Source organism: Oncorhynchus clarkii, chromosome 23 (assembly GCF_045791955.1).
Source record: "Oncorhynchus clarkii lewisi isolate Uvic-CL-2024 chromosome 23, UVic_Ocla_1.0, whole genome shotgun sequence".
In the NCBI taxonomy this organism is placed as follows: domain Eukaryota; kingdom Metazoa; phylum Chordata; class Actinopteri; order Salmoniformes; family Salmonidae; genus Oncorhynchus; species Oncorhynchus clarkii.
In genome coordinates this window covers 22,876,339-22,892,446 of record NC_092169.1, presented here as the reverse complement: position 1 = coordinate 22,892,446, position 16,108 = coordinate 22,876,339, and the positions used below count along the sequence as shown (strand labels likewise).

The 16,108-nt window shown below is 42.8% G+C and overlaps 1 protein-coding gene across 1 annotated transcript; it reads left to right on the top strand.

Moving 5' to 3' along the window:
* Nucleotides 1–8,318: 8,318 nt before the first annotated feature.
* Nucleotides 8,319–15,427, top strand: LOC139381597 (interferon-induced protein with tetratricopeptide repeats 8). Its single transcript, XM_071125250.1, has 5 exons — nt 8,319–8,438; nt 9,369–9,833; nt 10,031–10,334; nt 11,222–11,449; nt 14,281–15,427. The coding sequence occupies exons 1-5, from the start codon at nt 8,434–8,436 to the stop codon at nt 14,653–14,655; spliced, it is 1,377 nt and encodes a 458-aa protein (XP_070981351.1). The 5' UTR covers nt 8,319–8,433; the 3' UTR covers nt 14,656–15,427.
* The last annotated feature ends 681 nt before the right edge of the window (nt 15,428–16,108 follow it).

Sequence of the window (16,108 nt, the reverse complement as noted above, 5' to 3'; positions counted from 1 at the left end):
CAGCTTTGATGCACCAGTACTGACCTCGCCTTCTGGATGGTAGCGGTGTGAACAAGCAGTGGCTCGGGTGGTTGTTGTCTTTGATGATATTTTTTGCCTTCCTGTGACATCGGGTGCTATAGGTGTCATGTAGGGCAGGTAGTTTGCCCCCGGTGATGCGTTGTGCAGACCGCACCACAGTCTGGAGAGCCTTGTTGTTGAGGGCGGAGCAGTTGCCGTACCAGGCTGTGATACAGCCCGACAGGATGCTCTCGATTGTGAATCTGTAGAAGTTAGTCAGGGCTTTGGGTGACAAGACAAATTTCTTCAGCCTCCTCACTGCCTGTGTGGGTGGACCATTTCAGTTTGACGTTGATCTGTACACCGAGGAACTTAAAACTTTCCACTTTCTCCACTGCTGTCCCTTCAATGTGGATAGGAGGGTGCTCCATCTGCTGTTTCCTGAAGTCCACGATCATCTCCTTTGTTTTGTTGACGTTGAGTGAGAGGTTGTTTTCCTGGCACCACACTCCGAGTGCCCTCACCACCTCCCTGTAGGCTGACTCGTTATTGTTGGTAATCAAGCCCACTACTGTTGTGTCGTCTGCAAACTTGATTAAGTTGGAGGCTTGCATGGCCACGCTGTCATGGGTGAAAAGGGAGTACAGGAGGGGGCTGAGCACGTACCCTATTGCTTCTGAGTAGTGAGTGTCTTGATGTCTGTATCACTAAAACATTTTAAAAGTATGTGTTTATTTGTCTAAAAAAAACTTGATTTGAATTGATAATCTACTAACCTATGTGTTCTTGTATCAATCCCTGTGTTCTAGTACTTCTTTAATGTTATAGTTAGAACTTCCAAAAGTAATGTCACGCCTACTCCCGCTCTTCCCATAATGTAGGCTGCCCTGCATTACGCACTCCTGCCACCATCATTTATGCACACCTGCCTTCCCTCGTCATGCGCTTCAGCGTTTCTTTTTTTTACTCACCTGGACTCACTCAATCACCTGTTTATTCCCTAGCCTATACTTGTCAGTTCCCCAGCTCTGTCCCCCACTGCTGCATTGTTTGTCATATGTCCGTGTTACCCGTGTGCTGACGCTGTTCCTGTCTTGTTCTCTGTCTGTTCCTGAATAAATGTCTGACTCCCCGTACATGCTTCTCCTGTCCGGCGTCGGCCCTTACAAGTAAAGTAAAATGCCATGATAAATTTGAGCAATTAAGGTAACTCGTCAAATAAACAAATCATTTGCATCAACACATACAGTGTATCCAATGTGTGAGCCTCTTTACATAGATTGTACTTAAAATCAAATTAAATGTTATTTGTCACATGCGACCTTACAGTGAAATGCTTACTTACAAGCCCTTAACCAACAATGCAGAAAATATAAGAAAATATAAGTGTTAAGAAAGTATTTTCGAAATAAACAGAAGTAAACAAATTAAAATAAAAAAGGAAATATAAAAAAAATATATTAAAGAGCAACCATAAAATAACAGTAACAAGGCTATATACAGGGAGTACCGGTACAAAGTCAATGTGCGGGGGGCACAGGTTAGTCGAGGTAATTTGTGCATGTAGATAGAGGTAAAGTGACTGCATAGATAATAAACAGAGAGTAGCAGCAGAGTAAAAATGGGGGGGTCAATGCGAGTAGTCCGGGTAGCCATTTGGTTAGCTGTGCAGAAGTGGGGGTAGAAGATGTTAAGAAGCCTTTTGTACCTAGACTTGGCGCTCCGGTACCTCTTGCCATACGGTAGCAGAGAGAACAGTCTATGACTAGGGTGGCTGGAGTCTTTGGCAATTGTTAGTGCCTTCCTCTGACACCGCCTGGTATAGAGGTCCTAGATGGCAGAAAGCTTTGCCCAAGTGATGTACTGGGCTGTTTGCACTACTCAGTTTTTTATTTTATTTATTTAACCAGGTAGGCCAGTTGAGAACAAGTTCTCATTTACAACTGCGACCTGGCCAAGATAAAGCAAAGCAGTGCAAAAAAAACAACAACACAGAGTTACACATGGGATAAACAAACGTACAGTCAATATCACAATAGAAAAATCAGTATACAGTGTGTGCTGTAGTCAATAAATAGCATTCTCACATTGGTGTTCCTTTTGTCCAGGTGGGAAAGGGCAGTGTGGAGTGCAATAGAGATTGCGTCATCTGTGGATCTGTTGGGGAAGTATGCAAATTGGAGTGGGTCTAGTGTTTCTGGAATAATGGTGTTGATGTGAGCCATGACCAGCCTTCCAAAGCACTTAATGACTACAGACTTGAATGCTACAGGTTGGTAGTCATTTAGGCAAGTTACCTTGGTGTTCTTGGGCACAGGGACTATGGTGGTCTGCTTGAAACATGTTGCTATTACAGACTCGGTCAGGGACAGGTTGAAAATGTCAGTGAAGACACTTGCCAGTTGGTTAGCGCATGCTTGGAGTATACGTCCTGGTAATCCGTCTGGCCCTACTGCCTTGTGAATGTCTTACTCACAACGGCTACGGAGAGTGTGATCGCACAGTTGTCCGGAACAGCTGGTGTTCTCATGCATGCTTCAGTGTTGCTTGTCTTTGAAGCGCGTATAGAAGTAATTTAGCATCGTCTGGTTGGCTCGTGGCACTGGGCAGCTCACGGCTGTGCTTCCCTTTTTTCACGGCTGTGTTTTTTTTCCCCCTCGGTTGCTACATGCTGGTAAAAATTAGGTAAAACTGATTTAAGTTTCCCTGCATTAAAGTCCCCGGCCACTAGGAGCATCTGGATGAGCATTTTCTTGTCCGAGATATGGGTGTGGTTAACATTGGCTGCCATAAACATTCATTTTACTGTGATCCCTATAATAGAAACTGTGGATAGAAAATTGCTTTCTAAAATTCTAGCCACACGATTAGAGGACTTATTGCCACTAATTGTGAATGGGGACCAAACTGGCTTCATTAAGGGCTGTAAGTCATGTAACAATATCAGGCAGCTTCTTAATGTTATTCAAGCCTATCAGCGAAGTGCTATGGATGGTCTTGTGCTCTCCCTAGATGCTGAGAAAGCATTTGACCATGTGGAGAGGTCCTACCTATTCTTTGCTCTGACTAAATTTGGTCTAGGGGACAACTTTATAAAATGGGCTATTGTTTTATATGATGACCCTCAGGCTGCTGTCCTTACTAATGGGCTAAGATCAAATAGCTTCTCTACACAGAGGTACCAGACAGGGCTGTCCTTTGTCCACTCTCCTACTTGCACTCGCTATGGAACCACTTCCTGAGGTCATCAGAGTAACGCCTGCTATACAGGGCTTGCTCATGGGTGACGTTCATCATAAAATAAGCTTGTATGCTGATGATGTTCTGATATTCATCTCTGGCCCAGAGACTTAATATTATTGAATAATTATGTGAATTCTCAGGCTACAAGAATAACTTAACTAAATCAAATGCTATGCCACTTGGTAGCCTTCATTCTGTACCTATTACCTCTCCCCCTTTCTTTTTAAATGGTCTTCAGGTTTTACGTATCTGGGTATATTTGTAACTCCTAAATTCCAGCAAATGTACAAAGCCAATTTGTTCCCTTGTTTGATACAGTAAGACAGGATATGTGCTGTGCTGGAACTCTCTTCCGATTTCATGGTTGGGTAGAATATCCCTCTTGAAAATTTTACCTAGATTACTTTACCCAAATGATCCCATTCTTACTCTCCAATAAGGTAATACAAGATTTAAATGGCTGGCTAAGTTCCTTCATATGGAGTAAACACAAGCCAAGACTTAAGATGGCAGTATTGCAGCTGCCAGGCTCTAGAGGGGCTTGGATCTGCCCAATATTAGGCTTTATCAGTGGTGTGCCCACCTATGTTATGTTTCTGACTGGATCACAAATGATGACTCTGTTTGGTTAAACATTGAGACTTATTTTTCAAAATACCCCTAACAGGATATTTTATTTTTCAGAAGTTTCAAGTCTGTAAAGGATCACTGCAATAACCCCATTATGCTTAACACACTCAACGCATGGGAGGTCAATTCAATGTTTTTGGGGGGAAGGTCCAAACTAACCTCTGCTCTTACCCCAATTCTTAACAGCCCAGATTTTGGTCCAGGATTGCTGGATGCTGGCTTTAACTTTTGGCTTAATAATGGCATAGGCAGACTAAGTGAGTGATTTATTTGCTGATAAGATTGTATTGTCATTTGAGCAGATGGTTAAGAAATATCGACTCCCAAAGCAGGACTTTTTCCACTTTTTACAAGTAAGACATTATATTTTCAAGAGCACCTCCTTGATTGGCAACCCTGATGTGTCTGTCATTGAAATAATGTTTTTTTGTCCGCAAAGGAAAATGTCTGTTTGTTTTATGATGCTTTGAGGTTATTTTCTACTGTTGACACACAGAGGGTGAAACGAGTGTGGGAGAAAGAATTGTCTGTTACTACTGACGAAGAGATGTGGGAAGACATTTAGATATTGTTTTTGCATATCTCCATCTGTAATCGTACTAGAGCAATCCAGTTAAGAATAATACACAGATTGCATATATCCCCAAATCGTAGACATGCTTTAAGCCCCTCTTCCTCCTCTCCTCAGTGTCTTAAATGTAAGACTGATACAGGCACCGTAACACATTGTTTATGGTCATGTTCCAAATTACAGTGATACTGGTCTGGTGTTCTGCAAGAAGCTGAAAAAATCCTAGGGGTTGATCTAGAATTGGACCCAGTTTCTTTACTGTTAGGTCTCCCTAGTAGGCATGTTACTTCTGTGGGTAAGAGGAGGCTTTACAACATCCCAACTTTCGCAGTGAGGAAAAATATCCTCTTACCGTGGATTAGTGATAAGGTCCCTTCTATTAAAGATTGGCATAAGTTACTATTTGAATTGGTGCCATTGGAATATCTGACATGTACATTGCATTCTCAAACAGATCAGTTCTACAAAGTATGGGAACCTTATCTAAATAATCTAGAATCTGATTTATCAGCTATTATGCTGCAAGGATTGTCTTAGAATGGTGGTGATCTGTTTCAGAATGACATTGTACGTTCCATGTGTTGGACCTAACTTCTTTATTTAAACTGAGCTTTTGTGTTTAATGTCTGTTTTGTATGTTTGTTTAAAATGTAGGTATTGAGAGATGCAAGGACGGGGATGGGGTGAGAGTGGCGGGGAGGGGAAGATGGTATATGTGTATACAGTTGAAGTCGGGAAAGTTTACATACACCTTAGCGAAATACATTTAAACTCAGTTTTTCACAATTCCTGACATTTAATCTTAGTAAGAATTCACTGTCTTAGGTCAGTTAGGATCACCACCTTATTTTAAGAATGTGAGAATGATTTATTTCAGCTTTTATTTATTTCATCACGTTCCCAGTGGGTCAGAAGTTTACATACACTCAATTACAATTTGGTAGCATTGGCTTTAAATTGCTTCACTTGGGTCAAACGTTTTGGGTAGCCTTCCACAAGCTTCCCACAATAAGTTGGGTGAGTTTTGGCCCATTCCTGCTGACAGAGCTGGTGTAACTGAGTCAGGTTTGTAAGGCCTCCTTGCTCACACATGCTTTTTCAGTTCTGCCCACAAATTGTCTATAGGATTGAGGTCAGGGCTTTGTGATGGCCAGTCCAATACTTTGACTTTGTTGTCCGTAAATAATTTTGCCACAACTTTGGAAGTATGCTTGGGGTCATTGTCCATTTAGAAGACCCATTTGCGACCAAGCTGTAACTTCCTGACTGATGTCTTGAGATGTTTCTTCAATATATCCACATGATTTTCCTCCCTCATGATGCCATCTATTTTGTGAAGTGCACCAGTCCCTCCTGCAGCAAAGCACCCTCACAACATGATGCTGCCACACCTGTGGTTCACGGTTGGGATGGTGTTTGGCTTGCAAGCCTCCCCATTTTTCCTCCAAACATAACGATAGTCAAACAGTTCTATTTTTGTTTCATCAGACCAGAGGACATTTCTCCAAAAAGTACGATCTTTGTCCCCGATCTATTTTTGTTTCATCAGACCAGAGGACATTTCTCCAAAAAGTACGATCTTTGTCCCCGATCTATTTTTGTTTCATCAGACCAGAGGACATTTCTCCAAAAAGTACGATCTTTGTCCCCGATCTTGGTCCTTTGCTGTTGTTCTGGGATTGATTCGCACTTTTCGCACCAAAGTACGTTAATCACTAGGTGACAGAACGCGTCTCCTTCCTGAGAGGTATGACGGCTGCGTGGTCCCATGGTGTTTATACTTGCATACTATTGTTTGTACAGATGAACATGGAACCTTCAAGCGTTTGGAAATGGCTCCCAAGGATGAACCAGACTTGTGGAGGTCAAACAATGTTTTTCTGAGGACTTAGCTGATTTCTTTTGATTTTCCCATGATGTCAAGCAAAGAGGCACTGAGTTTGAAGGTAGACCTTGAAATACATCCACAGGTACACCTTCAATTGACTCAAATGATGTCAATTAGCCTATCAGAAGCTTCTAAAGCCATGACAATTTTCTGGAATTTTCCAAGCTGTTTAAAGGCACAGTCACCTTAGTGAATGTATACTTCTGACCCACTGGAATTGTGATACAGTGAATTATAAGTGAAATAATCTGTCTGTAAAAAATTGTTGGAAAAATTACTTGTGTCATGCACAAAGTAGATGTCCTAACCGACTTGCCAAAACTATATTTTGTTAATTAACAAGAAATTTGTGGAGTGGTTGAAAAACAAGTTTTAAATGACTCCAACCTAAGTGTATGTAAACTTCCGACTTCAACTGTGTGTGTGTGTGTGTGTGTGTTTGCTGTTTTTTTTTTGCTTTGTCTTTGTATCTCAATGTGTCGAAATTGTGAAATTCCAATAAAAATACTGTTACGAAATAAAAATCCTGAGCAATCTACACACAATACCCCATAATGACAAGGCAAAAACAGGTTTTTAGAAATATTTGCAAATGTATTAACAATAAAAAAACAGAAATACCTTATTTACATAAGTATTCAGACCCTTTGATATGAGACACAAAATTGAGGTCAGGTGCATCCTGTTTCCATAGATCATCCTTGATGTTTCCATAACTTGATTGGAGACCAGCTGTGGTAAATTCAATTGATTGGACATTATTTGAAAAGGCAGACACCCGTCTGTCTATATAAGGTCTCACAGTTAACAGTGTATATCAGTGCAAAAACCAAGCTATGAGGTTGAAGGAATTGTTCATAGAGCTCAGAGACAGGATTGTGTCGAGGCACAGATCTGGGGAAGGGTACCAGAAAATGTATTCAGCATTGAAGGTCCCCAAGAATGCAGTGGCCTCTATCATTCTTAAATGGAAACAGTTTGGAACCACCAAGACTCTTCCTAGAGCTGGCCACCCGGCCAAACTGAGCCATCGGGGGAGAAGGGTCTTGGTCAGGGAGGTGACCATGAACCCGATGGTCACTCTGACAGAGTTCTAGTTCCTCTGTGGCGATGGGAGAACCTTCCAGAAGGGCAACCATCTCTGCAGCACTCCACCAATCAGGCCTTTATGGTAGCGTGGCCAGACGGAAGCCACTCCTCAGTAAAATGCCACTTGGAGTTTGCCAAAAGGCACCTAAAGAATCTCAGACCATGAGAAACAAGTTTCTCTGGTCTGATTAAACCAAGATTGAACTCTTTGGACTGAATGCCAAGCGTCATGTCTAGAGGAAAACTGGCACCATCCCTACGGTGAAGCATGGTAGTGGCAGCATCATGTTGTGGGGAGGTTTTTCAGCGGCAGGGACTGGGAGACTAGTCAGGATCGAGGCAAACATTCATGGAGCAAAGTACAGAGAGCTCCTTGATTAAAACCTCCTCTGGGCCTCAGACTAGGGCGAAGGTTCACCTTCCAACAGGACAACGACCCTAAGAACACAGTCAAGACAATAAAGGAATGGCTTCATGACAGACGTCTCTGAATGTCCTTGAGTGGCCCAGCCAGACCCCAGTCTTGAACCTGATCGAACATCTTTGGAAAGACCAGAAAACAGCTGTGCAGCAACACTTCCCATCCAACCTGACAGAGCCTGAGAGGATCTGCAGAGAAGAATGTGAGAAATTCCCTACATACAGTTGTGCCAAGCTTGTCGCGTCATAAATGTGCTAACATTTCTAAAAACCTGTTTTTATTATCATTATAAGGGAGTGTGTGTAGATTGAAGAGAGAAAAAAACGATTTAATCCATTTTATAATAAGACTAAGGTAACAAAATGTGGAAAAAGTTAAGGTGTCTGAATAGATTCCAAATGCATTGTAGATTTTATTTCAAGATATGGGTGTGGTTACCATTGGCTGTCATAAACTTTCATTTTACTGTGATCCCTGTAATAGAAACTGAAACTTAACTGAGAGCAATAAAAGACACAGTCACTATCAGAAAACACACTTCATCTGAACAGGGACAGCTGGCATTTGAAAAAACAAGTCCTGATTTGAATTATGAGGTAAGCAATGGGGAGTTTTAAGTAATTATTTTTTTGTTACAATTTCATTTTAGTATTTTTGAATATGATATGATCCCTTGGTAAGCAATCTTTTCATTCTTTAGTGCATTATCATATTATGTGTAACCGATGCGACATGTTTAGCTAGTTAGCGGTGGTGCATTCTAATATCGTTTCAATCGGTGACGTCACTTGCTCTGAGACCTTGAAGTAGTGGTTCCCCTTGCTCTGCAAGGGCCGCGGCTTTTGTGGAACGATGGGTAACGATGCTTCGTGGGTGACTGTTGTTGATGTGTGCAGAGGGTCCCTGGTTCGCGCCCGGATCGGGGCGAGGGAACAGATTAACGTTATACTGTTAAATATGCATAATTTGCTATATTCAAAATGCTTTCTTCTCATTGTGTAATACATTTATTTGCTATGAACTTTAAAGGCCCAGTGCAGTCAAAATGTACTTTTTCTTGTGTTTTATTTCATATTGTACAACAGCTGATGAAACAAAAACTGTAAAAGTGTGAAAACATTTGATCAGTGTTAATTCCTGATAGTTGCTGGTAGAAAAATACAATCTATACAGGACCTTCCAATTAAAAGGTTCGCAATGGCGGGAGTTACGGCTTTCCATGATAACATCCCACATGCTCTAAATTTGGTGATAGACCAATACGAACAAGAGTTCCAAACCTCTCTGCCAATAACATCTTGTTTTCAGTTTCCCCCTCCCCACTCAGACCTCTCCCAGACAGTCCTAGCAAAATTATTACTTGAGAATTATTATTATTTTTTTTTTGCAAAAAAGGTTTTAGTTGCCCATTTTAATGGAAATCTATTACAGTAAGGTACTTAATTGTTGTCCATAAATTATTTGATATTGATATAAAAACAGCTAAATTACTCTTTACATTTTCTCAAAATCAAAATCATTCTCAGTGACAGTGAGAACACCCTTGAAAAAAACCTAAAGAAACTGCAATGTCACTTCACCTGGGAGCTAAACAAGGAACAGGCTGACCTCAACCTCCTGGAGATAAAACTACGTGAAACGCTGGAAGTAGTTCAGGAGGGCTTTGAAAGCAATCTGAAAAGACACAGTTTAAACCTGCTGGCTTATATTAAGCACCTAAAAGGTGAAGATAAGAGAGCACTGGAATGCTTAGAGAAGGCAGAGAGGGAAAACGCTCATGGCGAGAGGCTGTGTGTAGTGACGTATGGAAACCTGGCCTGGGTCTGCCATCACATTGGAGATGACATAAGAGCAGACGGGTATATTCAGAAGCTGGAGGAGATACACAAGGCCTCTGCCACAGCCTCAACCTCTGTCCTGCTTGTGCCCAGAGAGGTCCACAGTGAAAAGGCCTGGTCCCTCCTCAAGTTCTCAAAGCACCACTACACAAGGTATCTAGATTAATAATTTATTATGTATATTGTAATAAAAGGCTGACTGATGACTGTTGGCTTTATGTACTGTTTAGTCTGATTTCACTTTTGGAAATCAATAACACCTCTCCTTTCAGTCCTTTTTCCTCATTTACCATCACCTCTTCTCTCCCCTCACTCATCCTGTTTCTTTTCTTCCCTTCTCCTCTCCTTAGAGCCAAGGAGTGCTTTCAGGAGGCTCTGCAGATGGAGCCTGAAGATAAGGAGTGGAACTCGGGTTTTGCCTTCTCTCTGTTCCGCCAGGAGGGCCTGGTGACTAGGGAGGACCAGAGGCTCTCCTATGAGGATTCCCTTGCTGTTAAACAGCTGAATTATGTCCTGGAGCTCAACCCAGACAGTGCCATGACCAGGGTCTACCTGGGCCTGAAGTGCTACAAGAACCGGAGGAACGCAGAGGCCTGGGGCTACATGAGGAAGGCTCTGAGTCTGGCACCCTACGACCTCAGTGTGGTACTACAGGTGGGGAGAGAAGTTTAGGCTAAAAAGCATTCTAATGCTCTAAGATTAGGTCACATAATTCTGTGATGTGTTGGACCTATAGATATTTTGGATTTAAAATGAACAGTTTCTGTCTGTATATGACTATCCAGCATTGTGTGTATTAGTAGGGCATGCACAAAGTGTTATGCCTCCTGTTTCACTCCATTTAAAATGGGTTTCTCCTATTTTGTGCTTTCTGAACACCATCGAGCGCATCCTGACTGGTTGCATCACTGCCTGGTGTAGCAACTGCTCGGGCCTCCGACCGCAAGGCAAAACAGAGGGCATTGCGTACGGCTCAGTACATCACTGGGACCAAGCTTCCTGCCATCCAGGACCTATGTACCAGGCAGTGTCACAGGAAGGCCCAAAAAATTGTCAAACTCCAGCCACCCTAGTCATAGACTGTACCGCACTGCAAGCAGTACCGGAGTGCCAAGTCTAGGTCCAAGAGGCTTCTTAACAGCTTCTATCCCCAAGCCATAAGACTCCTGAACATCTAATCAAATGGCTACCCAGACTACTTGTATTGCCCCCACCCCCTTCTTTTATGCCGCTGCTACTCTCTGTTATTATCTATGCATAGTCACTTTAATTACTACCTACATGTACATATTACCTCAATTACCTCGACTAACCGGTGCCCCCGCACATTGCCTCTGTACCTGTATGCCCTTTGTAAAGTCTCGTTATCGTTATTTTACTGCTGCTCTTTAATTACTTGTTCCTTTAATTTCTTATTCTTATTCATATTTTTTCAACTGCATTGTTGGTTAGGAGCTTGTAAGTAAGCATTTCACTGTAAGGTGAAGGTTTCACCTGTTGCATTCAATGCATGTGACTAATAACATTTGATTTGATTTGAGGTGGGGAGGTTCATGAAAAAGGAGCAGAGTTATGATGAAGCCCTGGCAGTGCTGCTTAGGATGCTGCAGAGGGCGCCAAACTCTTCCCGCCTGCACCACGAGATAGCCAACAACTACCGCTGGAGGGCTAAGCAGAGCGGAGACCCCCACGACCAAACACTGCTCAAACGCTGTGTGTTCCATCTGGAGGAGGGGGCACGCCTCAACCCCACACACATCTACCCTCAGGTTAGAGATACATGCATGCACACACACACAGTGATAAACACACCCAGGACAGGGAAGCTACATCAAATCAAATTGTAGTAGTCACATGCTCCGAATACAACAGGTATTACAATGAAATGCTAACTCACGAGCCCCTAACCAACAATGCAGTTTAAAAAATATGCATAAGGAACATTTTTAAAAGTAACAAGTAATTAAAGAGCAGCAGTAAAATAACAATAGCGAGACTATATACAGGGGGGTACCGGTACAGAGTCAACGTGCAGAGACATCGGTTATTTGAGGTAATGTGTACATGTAGGTAGAGTTACTAAAGTGACTATACATAGATGATAACAACAGAGAGTAGCAGCGGTGTAAAAGGGGGGAGGGGCAATGCAAATAGTCTGGGTAGCCATTTGATTAGGTGTTCAGGAGTCTTATGGCTTGGGGGTGGAAGCTGTTTAGAAGCCTCTTGGACCTAGACTTTGCACTCCGGTACCGCTTGCTGTGTGGTAGCAGAGAGAACAGTCTATGACTAGGGTGACTGGAGTCTTTGACAATTTTTAGGGCCTTCCTCTGACACGGCCTGGTATAGAGGTCCTGGGTGGCAGGAAACTTAGCCCCAGTGATGTACTGGGCCCTTTGCACTGCCCCCTGTAGTGCCTTGCAGTCGGAGGTCGAGCAGTTGCCATACCAGGCAGTGAGGCAACCATGCTCTCAATGGTGCAGCTGTTAAACCTTTTGAGGATCTGAGGACCCATGCCAAATCTTTTCAGTCTCGTGAGGGGGAATAGGTTTTGTAGTGCCCTCTTCACGACTGTCTTGGTGTGTTTGGACCATGTTAGTTTGTTGGTGATGTGGACACCAAGGAACTTGAAGCTCATAACCTGCTGCACTGCATCCCCGTCGATGAGAATAGGGGCGTGCTCAGTCATATTTTTCCTGTAGTCCACAATCATCTCCTTTCTCTTGATCATGTTGAGGTTGTTGTCCTGGCACCACACGGCCAGGTCTCTGACCTCTTCCCTATAGACTGTCTTGTTGTTGTCGGTGATCAGGCCTATCACTGTTGTGTCATCGGCAAACTTAATGATGGTGTTGGAGTCATGCTTGGTTGTGCAGTCATGAATAAATATGGAGTACAGGAGGGGACTGAGCACGCACCCCTGAGGGTCCCCTGTGTTAAGGATCAGCGTGGCGGATATGTTGTTACCTACCATTACCACCTGGGGGCGGCCCGTCAGGAAGTCCATGATCCAGTTGCAGAGGGAGGTGTTTAGTCCCTGGGTCCTTAGCTTATTGATGAGCATTGAGGGTACTATGGTGTTGAATGCTGAGCTGTAGTCAATGAATAGCATTCTCACGTTGGTGTTCATTTTGTCCAGGTGGTAAACGGCAGTGTGGAGTGCAATAGAGATTGCATCATCTGTGGATCTGTTGGGGCGGTATGCAAATTAGAGTGGGTCTAGGGTTTCTAAGATAATGGTGTTGATGTGAGCCATGACCAGCATTTCAAAGCACTTCATGGCTACAGACATGAGTGCTATGGGTCGGTAGTCATTTAGGCAGGTTACCCTAGTGTTCTTGGGCACAGGCACTCTGGTGGCCTGCTTAAAACATGTTAGTTTACAAACTCGGACAGGGAGATATTAAAAATGTCAGTGTAGACACTTGCCAGTTGGTCAGTGCATGCTCGCAGTACACGTCCTGGTAATCTGTCTGGCCCTGCGGCCTTGCGAATGTTGACCTGTTTAAAGGTCTTACTCACATCGGCTGCGAAGAGCGTGATCACGCAGTCTTCCGGAACAGCTGGTGCTCTCATACGTGTTCCAGTGTTATTTGCCTCGAAGCGAGCATATAAGTAGTTTAGCTCTTCTGGTAGGCATGTGTCACTGGGCAGCTCTCGGCTGTGCTTACGTTTTGTAGTGTGTAATGGTTTGCAAGCCCTGCCACATCCGATGAGCGTCAGAGCCAGTCTAGTAAAATTAGATCTTAGTCCTGTATTGACGCTTTGCCTGGGATTTCTTATAAGCTTCCGGGTTAGAGTCCCGCTCCTTGAAAGTGGCAGCTCTAGCCTTTAGCTCATTGCAGATGTTGCCTGTAATCCATGGCTTCTGGTTGGGGTGTGTACATACGGTCACTGTGGGGACAACGTCATCGAGGCACTTATTGATGAAGCCAGTGACTGATGTGGTGTACTCCTCAATGCCGTCAGAGTAATCCCAGAACATATTCCAGTCTGTGCTAGCAAAACAGTCCTGTAGCTTAGCATCTGCTTCAGCTGACCACTTTTTTATTGATCTGGACACTTGTGCTTCCTCCCACTTAAGCAGGAATCCGGAGGATAGAATTATGGTCAGATTTGCCAAATGGAGGGCGAGGGAGAGGTTTGTATGCATCTCTGTGTGTGGAGTAAAGGTGGTCCAGAAGTTTTTTCCCTCTGGTTGCACATTTAACATACTGCCAGAAATTTGGTAAAACCGATTTAAGTTTCCCTGCATTAAAGTCCCAGTATATTGTTCGCGTCCGGCACGTCAGACTCGTTAAAGGAAAAAAATGATTTTGCCAGTCCGTGGTGAGTAATCGCAGTCTTGATGCCCAGAAGTTATTTTTGGTCATAAGAGACGGTATCGGCAACATTATGTACAAAAATAAAATAAAAAAAAAACATAAAAATGTATGTTATAAACAAACAAAAAAACACAATCGGTTGGGGACATACACTATTATCACTGATTTACCACATCCATTCTCCTCTCGACTCTGACCCAGGTGATATTCAAATACTTTCTTTATCACTGAGTTATGGTAATAATATCCAAACAAGACAATCTCCTCCTCTCCCCCAGGTGGAGCTGGCTGTGAGATACTCAGAGCTGAAGGACACCAGTAAGGCCATGGAGAAGTTCCAAGAGCTGTGGTCCCGGTCAGATCTGAAGCCCTCCGACCGCCAGGCCTGGCACCGCATGTATGGTGACATCCAGCTCTACCACCTAGGCTCTGAGAGGACCGCTGTCAACCACTACAAGGAGGGCATGAGGCTCTATAACATATCAACTGAATGGAGTCAGTGTAGAAGAAGGCTGCTCAAAGTGCTGAGGTTTAACAAGGAGAGGAGAGGAGATGACCCCTATGATATCAGAGAGTTTGTTGACTCATTCAAGAGAGGGGTTTTTAATGTGGAGGACGCTGGGGTGTCGACACTGACACTGGGCCACCCCTAGTCCACTTCATAATGAGTAGCCTTCCACTGTGGCTTTACCATCAACAGGTCTTTACATGTTTGATCATTCATAATAACAATTTGCTGATAATGCATTTAATATACACTGAGTACACCAAACATTAGGAACACCTTCCTAATATTGAATCCCCCCCCCCCCCTTTTTGGCCTCAGAACAACCTCAATTCGGCCAGGCATGGGCTATACAAGGTGTCGATCCTGTCCCATGTTGACTCCAATGCCTTTGGGTGGTGCATCATTCTTGATTCACACGGGAAACTCTTGAGCGTGGAAAAATCCAGCAGCGTTGCAGTTCTTAACACCGGTTCTTAACACACCGGTGTGCCTGGCACCGACTACAATTCCCTGTTCAAAGGCAATTCAATATTTTGTCTTGCCCATTCATCCTCTGAATGGCATACATATCCAATCCATGTCTCAATTGTCTCAAGGCTTAAAAATCCTTATTTAACATTTCCCCTCCCCTTCATCTACACTGATTGAAGTGGATTTAACAAGTGACATCAATAAGGGATCATAGCTTTCACCTGGATTCACCTGGTCAGTCCTTGTCATGTGTATATACTGACTGACTTTCACCTGGTCTAAAAAGCACTTTACATGCACTTTTTTGTATAGGGAATTAGGGGTTACTAATAAAATACTACGTTGCCCCTCAAATTGAAATATATAAATATAATATATTTAAATATAAACATTTTGCCTAGGACATTGTTTAAAATAAGTGAATCACTGTGCATCACTAACATACAGCTGAGAAGTGACATGGAGTTAAGTGCTTATTTTTGTAAAGATATACTATTTCACAATAAAAAATATATTTGCTGATACATTGTTTTCTCTTATTGCAGCCAGTGACCGTGAACACATATTTACTATTCTCTCTCTCTGAGGTTTTCATATCTCATCAATAGTGTAAAAGGCTATCCTTCATCTGATATCATATATTATTCACTCAAATATCTCACTGATTTCTGTGGGGCAACCTACATAAAGTAAAACATTGCTTGTAGTGAGGTGTGAAGAATGGCTGCATCACTGGAACACATCCAAGTAATTTGCCTCATTTCTGGCTTTTCAGCCAGCCTGTCTGTGCCAAGACTTGTGCATTTGTCCTCATATAGATATTTATAAAAAGGTGCAAGGTTAAAAGTGCTGCTTGACTGAGAAATGGGAGTGGTTATGTCTAGGCCTAGGGTGATTCTTGCATTATTTTACACTTTCATTACAGTAGTCTCGTGTAGGCCTATACAGTAATATTACAAGCAAAGCAAATTCAGCCAAACCAGAATGTACAACCACTTTCCATAATATTAAGAAAATCATCAAAACAAGGAAAGCTTTAGCCCCTTGAATAAAACAATAGTCTGAACACTTAAAATGTATTAAAGATGTATTAGACTTGAGATTTTGAGGTGTCATTGTAGACTACA

Coding starts and splice junctions, on each gene's coding strand:
- LOC139381597 (XM_071125250.1), top strand. Junction 10,335..11,221: donor ACCTCAGTGTGGTACTACAG/GTGGGGAGAGAA, acceptor ATTTGATTTGAG/GTGGGGAGGTTCATGAAAAA. Junction 11,450..14,280: donor CCACACACATCTACCCTCAG/GTTAGAGATACA, acceptor CCTCTCCCCCAG/GTGGAGCTGGCTGTGAGATA.